A 19,442-nucleotide genomic window follows, 5' to 3' on the forward strand; every position below is an offset into this window, starting at 1 on the left:
TTGCAGGCCATCTATGGCTGATCCATCATCCTGCTTTCGATCATTTGCATTCTGCAGCTTGTTGTCACCTGAAACCCCAGATCCCGGCTCCTGCGATTTGCTGATCGGACTTCTGCCACCCAGTGCCGCTCGCACGCCTCTGCGAACCTCCCACGGATTTTCTGCCTTTTGCGGTACCAGCGACGCCCATGGTCCCGTGACTTCCTCGATCTTCTCGCAATCTCTCTCTCCGGCCTTCCAACCACTGCTATTCGGGACCGGCCTCCATCCGCTTGTGAGTCGGCATTCTTAGTTGTCCAGCCTTGTCGGTATGTACATCCTGCCTGTCCCTTCCAAATTTCTCCCCTTTTGAGAAACATCAACCCATCCACCCCAGAGTATCCCCTTTCCGTCCCTCCCGTCTACACGTTGAGGTGGCTGTTCTCGGTGTGGTCGCTGCTTCGTGTCGCAGACCGAAGCGCGACGCCCTCACTGTCAGCTTCCTCACCTGACGCGTCTAGACCCTCTTTTCCCTACAACCCTTGGAGCTTGTGTCATATACCCCTAAAAATTAAGCTCATGATAACTGTAACACTGCTGTTCTTATCGATCGCGTACCGATGATGGCCTGGGTGCTTGTGTCTTTTTTCTGACAGCTCTGGTCACCTTACAGATGGGTTGGTAAAACCACTCGACATGAATGCCTGGCTAGCCGACGCCTCGAACCTTCCGAACCATGACAATGGTGCTTTTCATCAGGCGACCATTGATCCCTCCGCGGCATTCCTTCACACCTCTCCCACTCCCGACCCTACCCAGTTCCAGCGCATGTTCAATGGCGTACCGCGAAATGCCTCCCCTGGCTTCCACAACCCTAACCAGGTGATTCCTTCCAAGAGGCCGCGACCAGAGGATGGTCTGTCGATGTCGCCCCGACAGGCCCCGGGCGGCATCGCTGCATCCCGGTCACAAACTCCCCATCAAGTGCCATACCCAGGGTATCAAGGAGCTGCCAATGGCACGCCGCAATATCCTCCGCATCCGACCCCGTACCAGCATCTCCAGCAAGGAGCTTCCCCGAACGTCACCCAATCTCCGATCATGCAGGAATTTGACCAACACGGGGTACAGCGGATGGGCACAGCCTCCCCCAGCCCGTTTTCCCCAGCCGGCCCTCAAGTAGGCTCCCATATGTCTCCGTCGCAGTCGGACCATCCGAGTAGGGTGAACACCCCGCAGAACAGCTCTTTTATGCCTGGTCAGCCCTTTCCTCAGGCCATGGGACCCCAGTTTACGCCCGCACCTGCAATGACTTCTGCTACTGTGCAGGCCCCGATGCAGGCCCCGATGCAGGCCCATTATGGTGGCATGCCTCAGGGTTATCAGCAGGCGATAGCTGCCCAGCAGCAACAGCAGCGAATGCATGCCATGCAGATGCAAAACCAGGGTCGCCCGATGGTCATGAATCCCGCCATGGCTGGGCGGCCTGTAGCAGCTGGGATGAATGCGATGGCTAATCCTCAACAAATGGCTGCGATTAGACAGATGCAACAGACTATGGCTAAACCGCCGAATCCAGAAGGATTTATGAGGTCCTTGCAGAAGTTCATGATGGCGCGGAATTTGCCCCTAGATCAGAATCCTCATGTTTGTGGTCGTCCGATCAATCTAGTCCAACTTTATGCTACAGTTATGAAGCTAGGTGGATCAAAGAAGATAACCGCCACGAATATGTGGCATGTCATTGCTCAGCAGCTTCAATTTCCCCAGATGCAGCTTCCAATGGCTGTGCAAGAGATCCGGGACCATTACCAGCGGAACCTTGCTGCATACGAACAGGCCTTCCTCAACACGCAGCAGAAACAGTTTGCGGACCAAATGCAGCAGACAGGGGTTCCACGACAATCAAGTGATCCATCAGCCTTGCAGTACCAGTCTCCAGCTATGAAACCGGGCCAGGGTTTTGACAATGCGCAGCAGATGGGAAATCCATCCCCTGTCGCTGCGCCTGTACCCAGTACTGTACAACACAGTCACAGTGCCTCGAACGGGTTCGCAACACCCACCCCTGTCAAAACTCAGGGCAAGCAACCAAATCAGCACCGCCTCAGTATATCACGCCAGTCACAGCCCCCAGCGACGCCGCATGATCCTACTGGCCAAATACCGAGCCAGTCGCCTGCGCCGCCCGGCAAGGGTCCAGGTCAAATGCCTGGAAAACCTTCGGAGCAGCTAGACCAGTCGTCTGACCAGCCACTGAAACACCAGATTGAGGACCCTTTCAAACCCATGGTCTTGCCAGAAAGCAATTTCCATGGTCTGATAGCCGTCGATGAAATGTATCAAATCGGGGAGGAGATTTCCCGATTTAAGCCTAATGTTCCCACTTTTGCGGAGCTGGGTGTAATTGACATTCACGCTCTCACAATGAGCATCAAGTCCGGGATACATGCCGAAATGCGCATGGCCTTGGACACTCTTACCTCTATATCTTCGGAGCCCGCGATTCAGATCTCTCTAGACAACTGCGATGATTTGGTGGAAAGTTTAATAGAATGCGCCGAGGACCAGGCGGAGTTACTCGCAGAGCATGCCGCAGAAGTGTCGGACATGATGCTTCTTTCTTCATATGAGGAAATAACTCGTGGATGTCAGTCAGAGTGGACGACATTGGCGGACATTCCTGAATTTGGAAGCCTTGACTACGAATTAGATCGCGCTGTCGACCGCCTCATCTGCATCACTACTATTCTACGCAACTTTTCGTTCATCGAGTCGAATTTCGGGATACTGTCCACCCCTCCAGTCGTTCAGTTCATGTCTACTATCATCCGTTATCTTGGCACCCGCAATATGCTACTACGGACGCATCAGAACACCCTGGACTTCATGAAGGACACGGTCACTTACTTGAGCAACGTGGCCCACACCATTCAGCTACCAAGTAAAGAAGAAGCCCTTTGTCTTTTGCACTTCCTTCTTTCTTTTGCACCGTTTCCAGGACCAACGGGTCCGGATGGCATTATGTTCACGTCATATAACCCCTCCATTCACAAATACACACCGGCAGCGGTTGACAGCTTAGCCAAGCTTCTGGCACGCGATGAGCCCAATCGGACCTTTTTCAGAGCGATCTTTTCTGGCGATGGCAGTTCGATTCAACAGGAGTTGCTTACCCGTGCCTTTGGACTGGCCATTTGTCCGGTCCCTGATCAGCCCCGGAAACCCTTAGCTATAGCGGATGCTCGCAAGGTTTTCCTCATGCAAGGACTCCTAGCTGCAGATATCCTTTCAGGGTTTGCAGATGGTCCTATCGCCAGATCATGGCTGGAGTCCGTTGATGGGTTCGCCATCCATCTCCTCCGGCTTTCTTGCCTCCTGAGTACGGAAAGATTCCCTCCGCCCAATACCACTTCACGCCAGACCCATGCCGCAAGGGGCCAGGCTGAAGCGGAAGCCTCAGCATACAGTTCCATAATCAATCGAGGTCTAGCGATTCTGCGCCGACTGGCCGAGAAATCGAAGCTCACTGATTCGAATGCTATATTACGTTTTCCGTCGGGAATTATACCAAGGAAAGAGAGCCTGCTTGGCGCACTGTTGATGCCTAACATAGATCCTGGTGTTGTTCGGCAACTGATAACTTATGCACGACTTGCGGAATGATTGTGGTCACTTCTGGACGGTTGATTTGTGAGCCGTTTCTAGCGAGGGCAACCAAAAGCTTTAGCCACGCTTTGAGCATGCCTTGTTGATGTCTGCTTCTGTCATGTCTTCTATTCATCTTGAGTAAACCACTATCTACATCTCCTCATTCTCCTTTTTTGCCCTGTTTGGCGCCGGTGGGAAGATTTATCGAGAGGCGTGACAATGTGTATCTCTGTGTTTACCGCTGTACAATGTTCAATACCCTCGGGCGAAAAAAAATCATGCATGATGTCTAAACGGGTAATTTTATATCATGGTCACCAACTGAACCCACCCAGATCTCTTCTTGCCCAGCAGGAAGCTTTGGTGTCTAAGCAGATGGTAGTAAGTCCTATATCTAAAGACTGGGCAGGACAGATAGATCTACCCGGCGATTGCCGTATCCTGTTTTGATGTATCACAATTACCTCGGACCCGGTATCTTGAAACATGGCATACAGCCAGATTGGTAAATACCGTGCTAAGAAGACACATGGAGGAAATGGAAGACGTTGAGATTGATACTACACACTAGATAGTGGGGGGGAGGAGACTACTATCTGGAGCACGCAAGCAAGACATAATGTACCGAACCCGCAGCAGTTCGCGCCGTAGACTTGAAGAAATCACGCCAGTATACAATAGCTAGAAAAGCTCCGCGAAAAGAAATGGAGACAGAACACCAGCACTAGGAAAGTAATACACGGTGGAGGAATAAGAAAGTGGGGAATTAACAAACAGAAATAAAGGGAAATAAAGGAAGTCAAGGAATCCTTGATGACCATCGCGTATGGCTGGTTGCTTATGCTTAATTTCATCCCATCATCTGTCTGTCCTTTTGCACCAAATCTGCGGTGTTGCGTTTGTTTGGTCCCTGGATCCCTGACGCTTCCCATGGTGGATGGGACATAAAAATGTGTCTGGCATTATCGTTGGGTTCAATGGGTTGTTGACGATGGGGTAGTGGGTAGAGGGTAAGTGAAACGGATCCAGGGGCGCATCCATGTTCTCTTGTTTTTTCATTTAGAAATTACGTTCCTCGAGGAACTTCAGGATCTCGGGTTTCCGCCAGCCCTAAGGGAAGGAATCACGTTAGCTCGGTGCTGATCAGATGGAGAGTGGTATAAAGAGCGTACCTTAACGATAATGTGACCGGTCAGACGGTTAATTGTAACATCCTGGCTCTTGGGAGCACGCGCGTCGCCCGACTCAACGCCCAGGTACTGTGCCAGGTCACTTCTAAGGGCATCCAAATCGCCTTCAGTCTTCTGGATCTTGGTCTGCTGCTTGGTTCCGCCGGCCTTGGTGACGAGGTATACGGGGAGCTGGTTGGAGGCTGTGCGACGAATGAAATAAGGGAGGTTTGTGAGTTGCAGGTTGGCTGGCGGTTGCGACACGGCGTTCTCCTTTAGGGTCTGAGATTGGCGCTTCAGCTGGACGATGAAGGTTCGACATTGCTGGGCGGCAGTTTTGGGATGTGAGTTGAAGCGGGAGGAGGGATGGAGAGCGGATTCTAAGAGCAGGTCAGACAGAAGCTCCATCGGAATTTTTGGCCTCCTAAGTTTTTGCTGTCCAGGAACCGCCATGCTTACTGTCACGAGGGACAGCCAAATGGTGGAACGGACGGAAAGGGTTGCAACGTACGAGAGGGGGACAATCTAGTAGCGGAACATAGCGTGGAGAGCGAGCTACGCGTCCCAGAAGAGGCACCGGACTGTGAAACTTTTTGGAGATAGAAGGGGACGGTGGTTGACTGCTTGCGAGCGGCCGAGCAGAGCGGCAGAGACTGGAGAACGGAAGCCATCGGGGTGGAAGGGATGGGGAAGAGAGGCAACGGAGACAGCCGAGACGATTCCTAGCAGCGAGGGAATCGAGCAGCAACCCAGAAGGGAGTCTAGTCGAAGAGGGGGAAGGAGGAGAGCAGCCGGAAACACTGAGGGAAGCGAACATACGACATGCAGAAATGAAGCGATGATTTCTTGCTTCGGCGCGGAGACCTTCCGCTAGGCTGGAAAGGGACTAGCGCGTCTTGCAGCCCTTCGCCCACATTTTCGCCAGCGCAAAAGCCGCCGCACACTGACTGCCATCCCGAAGAAGGTCTGTCTCCAACCATCGAGATCGCTTCCTTCTCTGGTTTTGTTCTCCCCTCTCCTCCTTCTTCTCCCCCCCCCCTCCTCCGTCCTTCCCCCTCCCCCGACCCCCGGTTCATCCCATCCCCGCTGCTGCTGTTCTTCACCATGGCAGCCAACGTTCCTCCTTCCGCTGAAACCCTTCTCAGCGGTGCTGCCGCCCACCCGCCCAAGACCGCTGAAGAGATCGCCAACCAGTATGACCTGCTGCCCAAGTTGATCCCCTACCTCGACCGCCACTTGGTGTTCCCCCTTCTCGAATTCAGCTCCGGAAGCCAGGATGATGACAAGGAGATGATCCGTGCCAAGTATGAGCTGCTGAAGCACACCAACATGACCGACTATGTCGCCAACCTGTGGAAGGAAATCAACGACTCCGACACCATCCCCGACGAGTTTGTTAAGAAGAGAGAGGAGGTCCTCGCCAAGTTGGAACACTACCAGGAGCAGAGCGCCAAGATCACCGAGCTGCTGCAGGATGAGAGCGTTGTCGGAAACCTGCGCAGCGACAAGGTCGCCAACTTGAAGTTCCTCGAGGAGGAGCACGGAGTCAGTGTGGATATGGTCAACAGCCTTTTCGACTATGGTCGCTTCCAGTACAGCTGCGGTAGCTACGGCAATGCTGCCGAGCTGCTGTACCAGTTCCGTGTCCTCTCCACCGACAACGACAAGGTTGCTTCCGCCACATGGGGTAAGCTCGCCTCGGAGATCCTGACCACCAGCTGGGAGGGTGCTATGGAGGAGGTCCAGAAGGTCAAGGACTCGATCGAAACTCGTCTATTCAACAACCCTCTGGGTCAGCTGCAGAACCGCTCCTGGCTCATCCACTGGTCTCTCTTCCCCTTCTTCAACTACGACCCCGCTCGCGATGTCCTGACCGACCTTTTCTTCTCCCCCGCCTACATCAACACCATCCAGACAAGCTGCCCCTGGATCCTGCGTTACCTCGCCGCCGCCGTCATCACCAACCGTAACCGTTCCCACAAGAACAGCAACGCCTACCAGAAGCAGCTGAAGGACCTGATCCGTGTCGTTCGCCAGGAGGGCTACGAATACAACGACCCCATCACCGACTTCGTCAAGGCCCTGTATGTTGAGTTCGACTTCGAGGAGGCCCAGAAGAAGCTGGGTGAGGCCGAGGATGTGTTGCGGAGCGACTTTTTCCTCGTTTCGGCTGCCGATGCCTTCGTCGAGGCTGCCCGTCACCTGATCTCCGAGAGCTACTGCAAGATCCACCAGCGGATCGACATCAAGTATGTCTCCTCAACACGACGATCGTTCCAGTCATGCTAATCGAACTCTAGGGACCTGTCTACCCGTCTGGGTCTGAACCAGGATGAGGGTGAGAAGTGGATCGTCAACCTGATCCGCGACACCCGCGTCGATGCCAAGATTGACTACAAGGAGGGCACCGTGATCATGAACCACCCCCCTCAATCGGTGTACCAGCAGGTCATCGAGAAGACCAAGGGTGCCTTCTTCCGGACGCAAGTTCTGAGGTTCGTCTCCCGCCAAACCAAATCCACTGCTCTTTCCACGTGTACTAACGTCATACCCATAGTGCTGCCGTTGCGAAATAAATGACACCCCTTCTTGAGTTTACTCCGAAACAAGAAATCTTCGTCCTTTTACCGTTCTCTTAAGTTCTTTTCATGTTAGTAGTATTCCCCGCCGGAGTGCGGACTTCCTGATAAATGATGGGACCAAAGCAGAGTGGCATCAGGCTGGCGTTCAGGTTGTCCCCTATTTTTCTTTCTTTTCGTTTCGTGTCTCATTTTCCCCACTACCTATATTCGTTTATTTCCCCCCCTGTGTATCTCTTCTTTTTTTCGTTGACACCCTTCGGGATTTTGGTGTGATGACTCTTAAAAAAAAGAAGTACCGTCAATTTTATCCACAAATATCTGGGCATCTTTTTATCTGATAAAAGGGCCGACCAGGAGGAAGAAAAGGAAGAAGAAAAGGGCAAACCAGAAAACAGGACCGGGGAGAAAAAAAAGCGCAGTCCTTGCACACACAACTCCCCCGCCCCTTTTGCAGGGATGTGTGTGTTTCTCTCGTCCCCATGGGAGCTATCGCTTGGCCACGTGTGATCGATCTATGCTGTTACGAATGATCTATAGAGATGATGGAATTAAATACTCAACCCTAAAGCCATTCCTGGATCTGATCGCAATTTGTATTATGGCGTATTCCCCTCGCTTTGGCTCCTCTTACCCGTATCCCCCATTCTCAGAAGCATTGTTACGTGCCGCGTTTCAGTATTGATTATACAGTCTCGGCTGCATCGCGATTGAAAGCCCCGAAATAGAAAGCAAGATTGACGAACCAAAGAAAAACATATCTAACAAGGTATCTGTAGAAGGAAATCCGCTCGAGAAAAGCACACGCGGAAAGAACAAAAATGTTGAAAGCCAGTTCTTTACTTCTTGGTCACTAAAATTATCGAGTTCGTCGAGTTTCATATTCCATCGGTCTCCGGCGATTTCCTGACATTCCAACAGGTACGATTTCATTGATATAGGGCTCGGACTGTCTGGTGGAGTTGCTGGTGCCTGCATCCCCCGCCATTCTGAGGGACTCCTGACGTTCGTATTCTCGCGACATCGTTGCGAGGTCGTCGATTTGTTCCTGTCGATATCTATGTCAGTAGCTTTGGTAATTTGGGACTAGAGGAAGCAAAGGACTGCGACGGACCCGTGTGAGAGGTACACCGATTATTAGGTAGCCATCACGCCCCTTTAATTTCAAGGCCATATGTTAGAGAGCTCTGATCATTTGCCTTGTGCCTCTGGTATAGTCTACCTGGTAGGAGTATGGTCTGACACTGGCCGATGGCCCTAGAAAGTATTGTATGTGGCCCAGGACAATGTGACGCGACAGTCCGTATCCTGGAAGCCAGTATTGCTGAACTTGGGACATATTGGTAGAGTGAGAACAGCTAGCGTGGATATGAATAGGTATGAGTGAGGTAGCACTGGGCGTATGTTATTATGAGAGGACTACTTTGGACCATGACGACCGTAGATTGGAACCTTCAAGGGGTCGTATAAATAGCCAGGCAACTTTCTGGTCATGCAAGGAAAGAGATAACAAACGGACATAAGATTCATTCGTCACGCTTCGGTGGGTTCGATGTGGATATGTCTCTCAAGTGTCGGGATGCCCTAGGGCAATGTGACTGTACATAGCGGTATCCATCACTAAGGAGTTGATCAGCACGCCCGTCATCGGCCAGAGAAAAATCTTCCTGTCGTGATTGCGCCTATGCAAATGTGGCTTTCCAAATAGACTCTTTTACGAGCAAAATGGAACGTCTGCAAAGCCTGCTGCTCACGTCCGATTCCGGGGAAACCGCCTCACTCTTTCATCCAACCCCTTTGCGCCGGTAAAGTGAGGCTTGGCCCTCAAGGAAGACTTGCAATTCCCGCAAATTGAATGATATTGCGCCCGGTACTCGCGTTCCTATGTCTTCTAATGCTTGGCTCTTCCTGCGGTGAACATGCACCACTGAAGTGGTCGGCGATGTATGTATGTAGTAGAGACTGTACGTGTGATGCCGTGGCTCCATGGACCGAGCGTCTCGGATGCAGCTAGTATGCTATCTCGAAGTTTATTGGTGAGTGCCCTAGATCTTGCAGACCCAAAATGGTTTCGTACAGTTCGGGATTTCTTGCGTCTCGAGTCCAGGCATTCGTGACACCTGCATGGGACCAGGGCCATTATATTAACCTGTTGGTCGCAGATCTATGAGGCCATATTAATTCCACTTAGCCGGTCCCGCTAGAACGGACTGATTGAGCCCGAAAATCTAAACAGTTTGAGTCACAGACTTCGGCCCGATTTCTTTCTTTCTTTCTCCTTCTTTTCCTTTCTCTCTCAGTCCTTAATCTGACTTGTATCCTGTCCTACCTAAACTGATGGAGGTTGTGTGGGAGCTTCGTCTGTATGTAGGTGGATACAACACCTATCATCGGATGTCACAGAAATAATAGGCTTGACAATAGATGCATCGGGTTAGCCCTATCTGCCATAATCTCAAGGAACTATAGTAGTATTTAAAACCACTGTCACGGTTCATCCCAAACAATCGAGGCTGTCCTTGCTATAAAGAGGGATGCCTGTTGATCGTCGATGACATATTGCGCGGTAGGTATGCTTTACAAGGTAATAAAAGCAGCAGCCTATCATGCTTCATTCCGTCCCGTTGCAGCTTGGGCTGCGAAGTCTCTGGCGCCTAGCCTTACCCAGTAGTCACTTGCATCAGAGCTTGAGCAGATCCGACTTAGTAGTAAGCCTTGCTTGCATGGGCCGGTCTAGCTATGTATTAGCCAGCTTAGGTAGACCATATTTCAGTTCCTTGTCTGTTACCCATCAACGCCCCCAAGGACGAAGACAATAGTTGCTTCTGCTAGTATTGCAGCCAGGTTACTGCAGATACAGCACATCAGATGCATCAGGATTGGATGGATCTAGACCCATATAGCCATTGCGGTGGTCGTGGTATGCCATGTAACAATGCGACATAGAAAAATAACAGTTTTTTATCCGTATGATCAGTTTGCGATAAGCCTTAGAAGCGTACACTATCGCCAGAACGCAAATGTTTGTTTCACAGGAATACCTTCGGACCGAAACAGTCCTTCTCTCACCGATGAGGACGCATCAGGACCGGACAGGATTATCCCTGCTCAAAACTATCGCTTTTATTTGTGCCTTCGAGTGGTTGTAGCTTATTTCTGCAGGGGGGCTGAGAGTGAGGCTGAACAGGGCAGAGTTAGAAATACCTAGACCACGGGGAATCCGTATAACGCATCAGGGGCAAGTTTGGTTTCGAAGAGCTTACCGCCAAATAGTCCAGGTGCATATCACCAGGGGAATGGCTTGCCACCTTGGGGCTACAGCTGGGTGGGAGGAACATACAGAGGTGATGATTCGACTGTGAAAAGGCGATCGCTTGAGGCGGAGGACCCACAGGTGATGTGATTTGATCTGCGGCAAGAGGATCTCATTCCTGGATATTTGCAGATGCGGCTAGCGGAGCCCTTAGCAAGGCGATACAGTATAGTGAGGCGTTGACTAGATAGAGCGACGACATCATGACAGGAAGATGCGAGCGGGAGATGGGAGGGGAGGTTTCGAGGGGAAGACAGGAGGAATAGGCAGGCACGGGGGAGAGGGGTAGAGTTAAGCCCGCAGAGGCACGGGTTTCAATGAGTGCATCTCCATGCTTCGTGTATTATAGTCTATACTCTTTTCATGATTCGTCCAAATAACAACATTTCGCCGCAAATACCATACTGAAACTAACTTGCCATCCCACCTTAGTTGCCCTCCGGGGGAACATACGGGTTCACAAGCATGTCGCTAAATCTGTTGAGGAAGTTAGCCATCACGACGCATTTCACACCCAGAGTTTCGGGTTGACTTACTTCTCAAGTTTCTCCTTGCCTCGGACCTCTTCAACCAGCAATGGCATTCTGACCACGTTGAAGTCTTCATACAGCTCTTCGATCTGCTCCAAGTACTTCTTCTGCATCTTCCTCCGCGCATTGCATTGTTCACAGGCGCTGCTCTGTTTCGGGAACAGGAGCTGGTTGACCACGATGGCATGGGTATCGATATTATAGCTGGTGAGTTCCTGGATCATGCGTTCAGTTTCGTACAGAGACAGGAACTCTGCAATGCAGACGCAGACGAAGGTGGTCAGGTCAGCGTCCTTGAACTGCGAATTGACTTCGCTGATCGTTTCCCTCAGGGACTCCATCTTCTGCAACAGTTCGTCAATGTTTTGGCCACCCGGCAATCCACCACGAGAACCAAGGATCGAGTTCAACATGGGACCAAACTGGGACGACAGCTGCGACAGTTTTGCGAGAGCCTTCTCTAGCACGGTGGGGAACTGGAGGAAGCGAAGAGTGTGGCCGGTCGGTGCGGTGTCAAACACAATAACCTCGTAGGACAGGGACTTGACTTGCTTCAAAACTTCGGCGAAAGACATAGCTTCATCAACACCGGGGATCTGATACAGTCAGCCATGTTCCAAGAGCACTAAGTTGTACGGTTGGTTAGCTAGGGTGCGTTTGACAACGTACACTGAACGCCAGATCCTGCATCATTCCACCGACACCCATGCCAGACATAGGGTCGTCTCCTTGGCCTTCGCCGCTAGCCAAGAGATCTTGAATGCTGCCGTTCGGGTCGATCTCCATAGCGCTGAGGTTCGAATAACCGTCAACAAGGCGGGCCTCCTTTCCGAACTTCTGTCCGAAAGCATCGCTCAGGTTGTGTGCGGGGTCGGTGGAGATGAGTAGGACCGATCTGCGAACTTTGGCAAGCTGAATCGCGAGAGAGCAAGAAGTCGTAGTCTTGCCGACACCTCCTTTACCGCCGACAAAGATCCAGCGCAGGGTCTTCTGGTTAACAACCGACTGGAGTGTGGGCTCCATGAGGTCGTCGCTATGCACCACGGCGGAAGACATTTCGAAGCTCGTATAGATTAGTACCGACTTTGATTCGTTGTCTGAGAAGGCGCGATTGAGTGAGCTTCCGTGCTGAAGAGGCTATGTCGCGATCTTGAAGCTTGGACTTACCACGTATCGTTTCCCCGCAGAGGCCCAAAACTTTCAGTAGTGGCGGTTGGAGAACTTCGAGAACTTTCTCGGGAGGATTAAGTCACCCACACACTTGCTCGAGATGGGCCAACTCAGGTCCGGATGACAGAGAGCACAAACGCAGGGTGCTGGAAGGTCAGGTACGATTTACCCGGTAAAAGGCGTCGCTGCAAAAAAGCGTTTCCATTCGAGCCGTTGTAACGCGGCACGTGCTAGAGCCATCCTCTCTGCCTGAGGCGACCCCACCCGTCAAACAGTGACATCAATCTAGCATCTCACGGGAGATGTGATAGAATCAGGTTGCTCTTCTCCTAGTTCGAGAATCAAGACCTTTGGCAGAATGTCCATGCCGTAGGTATTTCGATATCCATATCTGGCCATCTCCACTCGGATGGCGACCTGTCAATCGCTTCCGGCGAGTTTCAATCCCCGCCATTGAAGACGATCTAGGGGCTGCGATGGCTAGAAACGAAACCCGAGATACATCTCAGCGATTTTACTAGGCTAGATTAGTCCCTCTAGCCAGAATACTGTTGTGGTTTCCACTTGATGGAAGTCTGTCTTGCGTTGCAAAATGGGCTAGGTATGTTGATCAGGCCAGCAACCACCACTAACATCCCAAGATCGCCAGTCGGAGAATCAGGAGTCGGCACTGTACACATTTCATGCCAAAAGAAAGAAGAAAGCTATGGTTACTTGCAATTGTTGAATCATAAACCCCTGGACAATTTTGAGTTGATGTACTACATAGTATGTAGTAATATGAACCTTGATTGCGATTTGAATAATCAACAATCCCCACGACTTACCCCACTGAAGGTATACTCCGGGCATCCCAAGGTAGCTCTGTCGGTGCTCTCCGATGCATGGGACGCGGAGATAGAAAAGCCCTCTCGCACGCTGGACCCCCGACGACCCTTTACTTCTTCTCCGATTCAAAAATCCTCCTCTACTTCATCTACCTTCTTAATGGACCCTGGCTCAGAACCTGCACCGTCGAATGGTCAACTGGGTACAATCACAGATCGTCTAAGCCTCTACCGCAACCAACTCCTCCAACCCTCGAATCTCTCGGCAGCACCCCCCTCCAACAACCACAACACGACATCAAGCCCCAATCCAAACCCAGCAGCGATGTCTCGCGATCCCATCACCTGCCACGTCTTGAATACCCTGACGGGTACTCCCGCCGCGAACCTCCCGGTGACCTTGACCCTCCTGTCTGGACCCTCCAGCAGCCAGAGTCCCATCAGCTTTCGTGCGACGACCGACGCAGACGGCCGCGTCAAAACCTGGGAAGCCACAACCACTTCATCCACGTCAGTCCCTGCTATCCTTTCCGGTCTCCCCGCCGCCGATAGCAAAACGAATTGGGCTGTTCGGTTTGAGGTCGGTCCATGGTACGAGGCACAAGGAGTTGAGAGTTTCTGGCCCGAAGTCGAGGTGAAGTTTACCGTTAAGGGACGCGGCCGGGAAGGCGAGGACGGATGGCGGCATTATCACGTTCCCGTGCTGTTGGGACCCTGGAACTATTCAACTTATCGGGGCTCGTGACGCATTGATAAAGCTCTGATATGTAAAGGGTCTTATCGCTCCTGACTATCGTGGAGCCCACGCACCCATATGACGTATCTGGAGAAGGGTTGAAACACGACGCTTATGGGTCTGACTGCTTTGATAATAATGAATCCCAAGCTTAAACTATGGGGATGCTGCTTGACTTATCCACTTAGGATATATATGTAGCTGAATTTGGATTTCATGGCAGATTTGATCGCTCTTTGCAATTGATTGTAAATGAACACTTTTCCGGATGAAGGAAAATAGCAACGGATCTTGACGAACTGCAGGGTGGAAGTATAGCTGAACAACTTCACCTACTAAAACACGGGTAGGTACTAGTATCACGGCTCCATCGGCTTCTACATAGTACTCAGTAGGCTGCAACAAAGGCATGCAATAATCTAGACTTTAAGACACATTCTCGGAAAGGCCTGCATGGCAACCACTATTTTCGGTGGCTGCATGGCCAGAAAAGCTAAATCGTGGCGGGAGTGTCATGTATGTGCTAGATGGTTGGTAGAGATACCTCCGGGCGCTCAAATTTCCTACCTTGCGGGAGAGGTGCGGGAGATGTTGATTTGCTGTCTATCTACGGAGTATCTAGGCCTCTCTTAGCCCTTAACTCTGGGACGTATGAGGTACCCAATACTTTTTCATGATCATGCACTCCGGAGGAGAGCGGCGAAACTAGGCTTGAAGACGTTGGGCCTAAAGGGCGGCCTTATTCAAAAGTACGCTGGGTGACAGGGATCGTCTACAGGTATTCCGTACCGAGTAAGTACATACATTGTAGGTGAGTGATCTTGCACTTGCACATATGCATGTGCAGATGAAGTATTCTACTATGTAGTCGGATGCAAAGCATCCATCACCGCCGAGATTATTGACCTGGTGGTGCTGAGTAGATAGAACGCAAAAATTAATCCTTCCCTAGTCGACATCGATCGCGTGCCTGGGAAGTGTGGTAACAGATAGATTAGCGTGTAGCACTATCGTGTAGTCGTTGAGGGACGCAGTAGTATCACTGCCAAGACCCCAGTCCAGATGCGACTTCTGGCAGGCTGGCAGCTGTAGGGGCTCATTATTGTGGAGAGCGCACAATCTACTCCGAACCTTCTCCTCCTGTCTACCAACCTACCGTGTACCCCGTACCACTCCCTCCGTGCATTGAATGAATTGTCCAGAATCCAAGTGGCAACCCACTAGATTCCTCGATCCTTGTTTTGGGCCCCAACGAGACAGCGCGACACACCCTCACGTGATGCTAATCCACGGGACGAAGGCCCTAGAAGCATTGCGTCATCACCCGGGACCCAATCAGCAAGCGGACGGGTCAATCGACGTTCCGAGCAGACTGCCCCAGAAACCGGGCGACGGCGATAGGGAGCGGAGGATTGGAAGGATTTCTTGCTGGACCGAATCTATCTCCAGATTTGGGCCCGCGGGCGGCCATTCAGACGATGGCTTTGGGCCGACTTGGACCATTCGACCAGACGAAGATCTTCACCGCCCTGCGGCCGGACAAACATGGCGCCCTCTCCATGATTCGTTCACCCGCTCCAGGTTGAGACTCTGCAGGGCGGGGCTCGGAAGCAGGCCCGTGAGTGGCTGGGCCAAGTGGATGCGCTGGTACGTTAGTCTCAGTCGCGAGTGGCCACCCGGCTGGTCCGACTGTCCGACAACCCAGGAAAATTCCTGTCGTCGTCACCGTGATCTCATTCACGTTTTTACCCCTTCCCTTCTTCCCTCTGTCCAAACCTCGCTGGCCAGTTTGTGGTGTACCCCCCAGGTCGACAGTTACTTGTTTATACTGCTGTCCCCGTCAATCTTACTTTGCCTCTTATCGGGAGAACGCCTTCGAGGTTCCATCCCTAGATTGCGACCAACATTCTTATAACCTTTCCATTTCTTCTCGGCGCGGAAGTGTGTCATTGCTCTTGGGTTGAATTGCCTATCGTTTCCGCCGTCATCCAACAATCGCGTCCACCACATTTCCACCACTCGGATTGGTTGAAAAGTATTGCCGGGAACCCACCCCGTCTCCAAGTTCGTTTTTGCAAGTAAGGGCCAGCCAGCATTCGCCTGCATAATCATACTGTGCCTGGTCACTATAGGGTAAGGTGTTCTTTTTCCTTTCTCGCCTGCCTTTCTTCCATTGTTCTTCGATTTGTTCCGGAGTATCGATATTCCTGCTTTGAAATCAGAAATCATAAGGTGGCCATCCGAAGTACCAAAAAAGAAAGGGCCATTTGAAAAGGGAAAGAGCAACAAAGATTTAGTACTCCATTACGGAAGGGAGTAAGGGAAGAAAAAAAATAAGAACCAGAAAAAAAAAGAAAAAAAGGGAAAAAAAAGAGAAGGAAAATTCCTGAACCTTTCTTTTCTACCTACCTTAGTGTTTCGAGGTTGCACTCTGGCTGGTACCCGCGGGCTTTTTGTATTCTCAGGGTTGCATGGTTTCGGGGTGACAGACAGTCGAGTCCGATTAGGCTTAGCCTCGCGGACGGCCACTTCGACCGCCTCCCCTCTTTCTTTCCCCCCTAAATCTCCCTGTCGAACCCGGACTACGTCACAACTTTTTCCTTTCCCTTCCCTACCACTGCTACTATACCGTGTACTTGCTCAGTGACCTCTGGGTACAGGCGTTTGCGCAGCAACCGTACGGCATTAACAAGTCACATTTACTAAACTCACGGCTAGCTCTGACTTTCTGCTCCCTTTCCCCCGTACCCTTCCATTATACTTGTTCAGCGTCGCCCGTCCTTACTCTGTGTCGTCGCCACTTCGTCCGCTCGCTTGGCTATTTTTTTCCTTACATCCCCGGGTCACCTGTCGACCTCCCTCGCTCTAATATATCGACCCCCCTCCACGCTACTATGTCTGCGGCTGTTGCTTCGACCGTTTCGACTACTCTAGCTCATCATACTGACACACGTAATTCCTCTCCAATGGACGTGAAAAAGGCGGGCCTAGACACTGAAGGTGAGTACATCTATTGTTTCGACCCTCGTGTGCGCGCGTGGAACTCTGGTACCTCCCATGCCAAATTATGAAATTCCGCTGTATCTTGCAATTCCTTACTTCATTATCGAGCCTTGGCCTGTTCTGGCTTGGTCGCGCGCCACTGTTCCCCAAAATGATCTGTTGACTGCCCTCCGCCGTCGGGATGACCTCACAATTGGCGTCATCGGCCGGGTGTTGCTGTTATCAGATCCCCTTCTCTTGAACTTTGGCCTCGGCGGTGTTGTTTTGTCAACCTCTGCATCCCTACCCCTGTTTCAGACCCCACTGTCCTATTCGTCGTCGTCTTAGTGGCTTCACTGACGCGAGCATCTGCTTGGTTACAGACTCCAGGGCGACGTCGTCGGATCTCAAGGACCCGAAGCCGGATGTAGATGCTCAAACATCATTGGCACCACCTCCACGACCAGCCATAACAAGCGCGACTGACACTCCCGATTACTTCAACTCCGTTCACAACCCTTTCTCTCTGGAACCCAACCCCTTCGAGCAATCCTTTGGCAGTGGTGGTTCCTCGGGCGAAACACCCGGGAAATCGATTCTCCCCCCTGTCGCAGCACTTACTTCTCCTGCCCTGCCAGGTGCTACTTCTGCAAGTGGTGGCTACGGCTGGTCCAACTCGTTGCGCTCCGGGCCGCTGAGCCCTGCTATGCTCCCTGGGCCGACTGGTTCCAGCGATTACTTTGACAGCATCGGTAGAGGTTTCCCTACTCCCAACGAATCTTCTCTTCGCACTGGATTGACGCCAGGCGGAGGTGGTTCTATGTTCCCAGCTCCAAGCCCAAATTCTCAGGCACTTCTGCAGCAGCTGCAAAGTGGGGGCGCAACACCGTCGACCATTGAATTCCACCGCACTGCGCTAAATGCTGCTAAGAAGAACAGCTTAAATGGTCCAACCTCTAACCCAACTTCTGATCCTGACTCGGCCGCTCAAAACTCCAGCATGGATATCAAGCCCAACCAACCTGCAGGTGCCGACCCGTTCGGTCATCATGATGCTGCTGATGCAGCTAATGGACTATTCATGCTAGCCAAAGGCGGACAGGCCAACCCCAACCAGTTCTCTGTGCCGAATCAGACATCGATTCAGCCACAAAGTATCCAAGCCAATGATCAACAACTTGAAGCTGGTGCAGACAGACGTAACTCGCAAAACATCAATGGTGTAACGGGCAGAGAGACCAGTGGTGATGCTTCCGATATGCAGGGCGAGCAGACGAAGCCTGCTGGCAAGGGCAAAGCAAAGAAGAACTCATCGAAAGCTGGCACTGCGGCAAACAACAAGCGCAAGCCAGAAGATGCATCCAAAGGCATAAACAAAAAGGCCAAGACGAGTAACGGATCTGGTAGTGTTGAGCCTCCATCCGATGTAGGGGACTCCGAGGATGAAGATGATGATTTGAAGAGGAAGTCAACGACAGAATCAAAGAAAATGACTGATGAAGAAAAGAGGAAAAACTTCCTCGAAAGAAACAGGTAGGATGACGAGCCCTTTGTCACGGTTAGGTCTAAGTGACGGCTTTACGTGCTAACACGGACTAGGGTCGCGGCGCTTAAGTGTCGTCAGCGAAAGAAGCAGTGGCTTGCCAACCTTCAAGCAAAGGTTGAACTGTTTACCTCCGAGAACGATGCACTCACCGCCACTGTCACTCAGCTCCGTGAGGAGATCGTCAACCTCAAGACTCTATTGCTGGCGCACAAGGATTGCCCAGTCTCCCAAGCCCAGGGCCTCGGGCCCATCATGATGAACACCATGTCGACAGGATTTGACCCGCACCCATACAACCTCTCTGGCACTATGGGGATGCAACCTGGTGCGCCTATCCCTGCGCAGGGGCTGCGACGGTAATGAGCCCTTATTTGGACCGCGACAATAATACATGGGATCTGCTCCGTTACCTTTGGTTAGACGAGCAACCCAATTTCTTTGCTTCAGGAGTGCAGGGTTAGGCGCTTTGCATGCCTGCCACGTCTTACTCTTATTATTGGCTACGAGCCACCGGCATGGATAGGTGTTTATGATGTATACGATTCTAAAAACGGACGGCTGAATTTGAAGTGGAATGGGCATCACTCGATCCAGAAGGTGCAAATTTGGCGCAAAAGCTTGGCTGGCTGCTTTCATTTTCTCTCGTGTTTTCTTTCCTTTACTTCGACCCTGAAAGCCCTCATCCTGCCTGGCTTCAGTACTTGCAGGAGAGGGTGGTGTATTGTGTACTCATTTTATGTTTTCCTTTACCATCTTTTTTGTCACCCCCTTTGCTAAAGGGCTTCTCTTCGTCTGTCTGATACTTGCGGGCCACTGGGTGTTTGCCTTTTCTTTTGCTGTGAAGCACGGTATTGGGTGGCGTACTGGAGGTTTCTTGATGTCGTTTCTTCTTTCTTGCTAGATGTCATTGAGCGTCTAGGAAATCGGCTGATATTGAATCCCAATGATTCCAGATTGAAT

At 51.6% G+C, this 19,442-nt stretch overlaps 7 protein-coding genes across 7 annotated transcripts; 4 read left to right on the plus strand and 3 right to left on the minus strand.

Moving 5' to 3' along the window:
* The first annotated feature begins 642 nt into the window (after positions 1-642).
* On the plus strand, positions 643-3,795 carry BO94DRAFT_102408 (putative ARID/BRIGHT domain protein (SWI1)). Its single transcript, XM_025605465.1, has one exon. The coding sequence runs from the start codon at positions 676-678 to the stop codon at positions 3,643-3,645; it is 2,970 nt and encodes a 989-aa protein (XP_025466463.1). The 5' UTR covers positions 643-675; the 3' UTR covers positions 3,646-3,795.
* An 894-nt stretch (positions 3,796-4,689) lies between these two features.
* BO94DRAFT_468492 (mitochondrial 54S ribosomal protein mL49) lies at positions 4,690-5,470 on the minus strand (the record flags this gene model as incomplete). The annotated part of the gene is made up of 3 exons (XM_025608251.1): positions 4,690-4,740; positions 4,803-5,179; positions 5,311-5,470. 3 exons carry the CDS (start codon positions 5,468-5,470, stop codon positions 4,690-4,692), a joined length of 588 nt encoding a protein of 195 aa, XP_025466464.1.
* A 433-nt stretch (positions 5,471-5,903) lies between these two features.
* On the plus strand, positions 5,904-7,379 carry BO94DRAFT_468323 (eukaryotic translation initiation factor 3 subunit E; the record flags this gene model as incomplete). The annotated part of the gene is made up of 2 exons (XM_025608242.1): positions 5,904-7,048; positions 7,100-7,379. 2 exons carry the CDS (start codon positions 5,904-5,906, stop codon positions 7,377-7,379), a joined length of 1,425 nt encoding a protein of 474 aa, XP_025466465.1.
* A 771-nt stretch (positions 7,380-8,150) lies between these two features.
* Positions 8,151-9,022, minus strand: BO94DRAFT_102216 (uncharacterized protein). The gene is made up of 4 exons (XM_025605464.1): positions 8,831-9,022; positions 8,601-8,772; positions 8,493-8,534; positions 8,151-8,426 (listed from the first exon to the last, which is right to left on the minus strand). The coding sequence occupies exons 2-4, from the start codon at positions 8,715-8,717 to the stop codon at positions 8,238-8,240; spliced, it is 348 nt and encodes a 115-aa protein (XP_025466466.1). The 5' UTR covers positions 8,718-8,772; positions 8,831-9,022; the 3' UTR covers positions 8,151-8,237.
* Positions 9,023-11,223: 2,201 nt separating this feature from the next.
* On the minus strand, positions 11,224-12,277 carry BO94DRAFT_468220 (anion-transporting ATPase; the record flags this gene model as incomplete). The annotated part of the gene is made up of 2 exons (XM_025608235.1): positions 11,224-11,817; positions 11,891-12,277. The coding sequence occupies 2 exons, from the start codon at positions 12,275-12,277 to the stop codon at positions 11,224-11,226; spliced, it is 981 nt and encodes a 326-aa protein (XP_025466467.1).
* Positions 12,278-12,948: 671 nt separating this feature from the next.
* On the plus strand, positions 12,949-14,349 carry BO94DRAFT_536099 (hydroxyisourate hydrolase). Its single transcript, XM_025611939.1, has one exon. It carries the CDS (start codon positions 12,959-12,961, stop codon positions 13,961-13,963), a length of 1,005 nt encoding a protein of 334 aa, XP_025466468.1. The 5' UTR covers positions 12,949-12,958; the 3' UTR covers positions 13,964-14,349.
* Positions 14,350-16,516: 2,167 nt separating this feature from the next.
* On the plus strand, positions 16,517-19,141 carry atfA (bZIP transcription factor atfA). The gene is made up of 3 exons (XM_025605466.1): positions 16,517-16,954; positions 17,320-18,469; positions 18,536-19,141. Exons 1-3 carry the CDS (start codon positions 16,849-16,851, stop codon positions 18,840-18,842), a joined length of 1,563 nt encoding a protein of 520 aa, XP_025466469.1. The 5' UTR covers positions 16,517-16,848; the 3' UTR covers positions 18,843-19,141.
* Positions 19,142-19,442: the final 301 nt, after the last annotated feature.

The sequence above is a fragment of the Aspergillus sclerotioniger genome (assembly GCF_003184525.1).
Source record: "Aspergillus sclerotioniger CBS 115572 chromosome Unknown BO94scaffold_17, whole genome shotgun sequence".
Classification (NCBI taxonomy): domain Eukaryota; kingdom Fungi; phylum Ascomycota; class Eurotiomycetes; order Eurotiales; family Aspergillaceae; genus Aspergillus; species Aspergillus sclerotioniger.

Coding starts and splice junctions, on each gene's coding strand:
- BO94DRAFT_102408 (XM_025605465.1), top strand. CDS start 676: ATGAATGCCTGGCTAGCCGACGCCTCGAACCTTCCGAACCATGACAAT.
- BO94DRAFT_102216 (XM_025605464.1), bottom strand. CDS start 8,717: ATGTCCCAAGTTCAGCAATACTGGCTTCCAGGATACGGACTGTCGCGT. Junction 8,535..8,600: donor TCAGACCATACTCCTACCAG/GTAGACTATACC, acceptor TTGAAATTAAAG/GGGCGTGATGGCTACCTAAT. Junction 8,427..8,492: donor TCGGTGTACCTCTCACACGG/GTCCGTCGCAGT, acceptor AGATATCGACAG/GAACAAATCGACGACCTCGC.
- BO94DRAFT_536099 (XM_025611939.1), top strand. CDS start 12,959: ATGGAAGTCTGTCTTGCGTTGCAAAATGGGCTAGGTATGTTGATCAGG.
- atfA (XM_025605466.1), top strand. CDS start 16,849: ATGTCTGCGGCTGTTGCTTCGACCGTTTCGACTACTCTAGCTCATCAT. Junction 16,955..17,319: donor GGCGGGCCTAGACACTGAAG/GTGAGTACATCT, acceptor GCTTGGTTACAG/ACTCCAGGGCGACGTCGTCG. Junction 18,470..18,535: donor AACTTCCTCGAAAGAAACAG/GTAGGATGACGA, acceptor AACACGGACTAG/GGTCGCGGCGCTTAAGTGTC.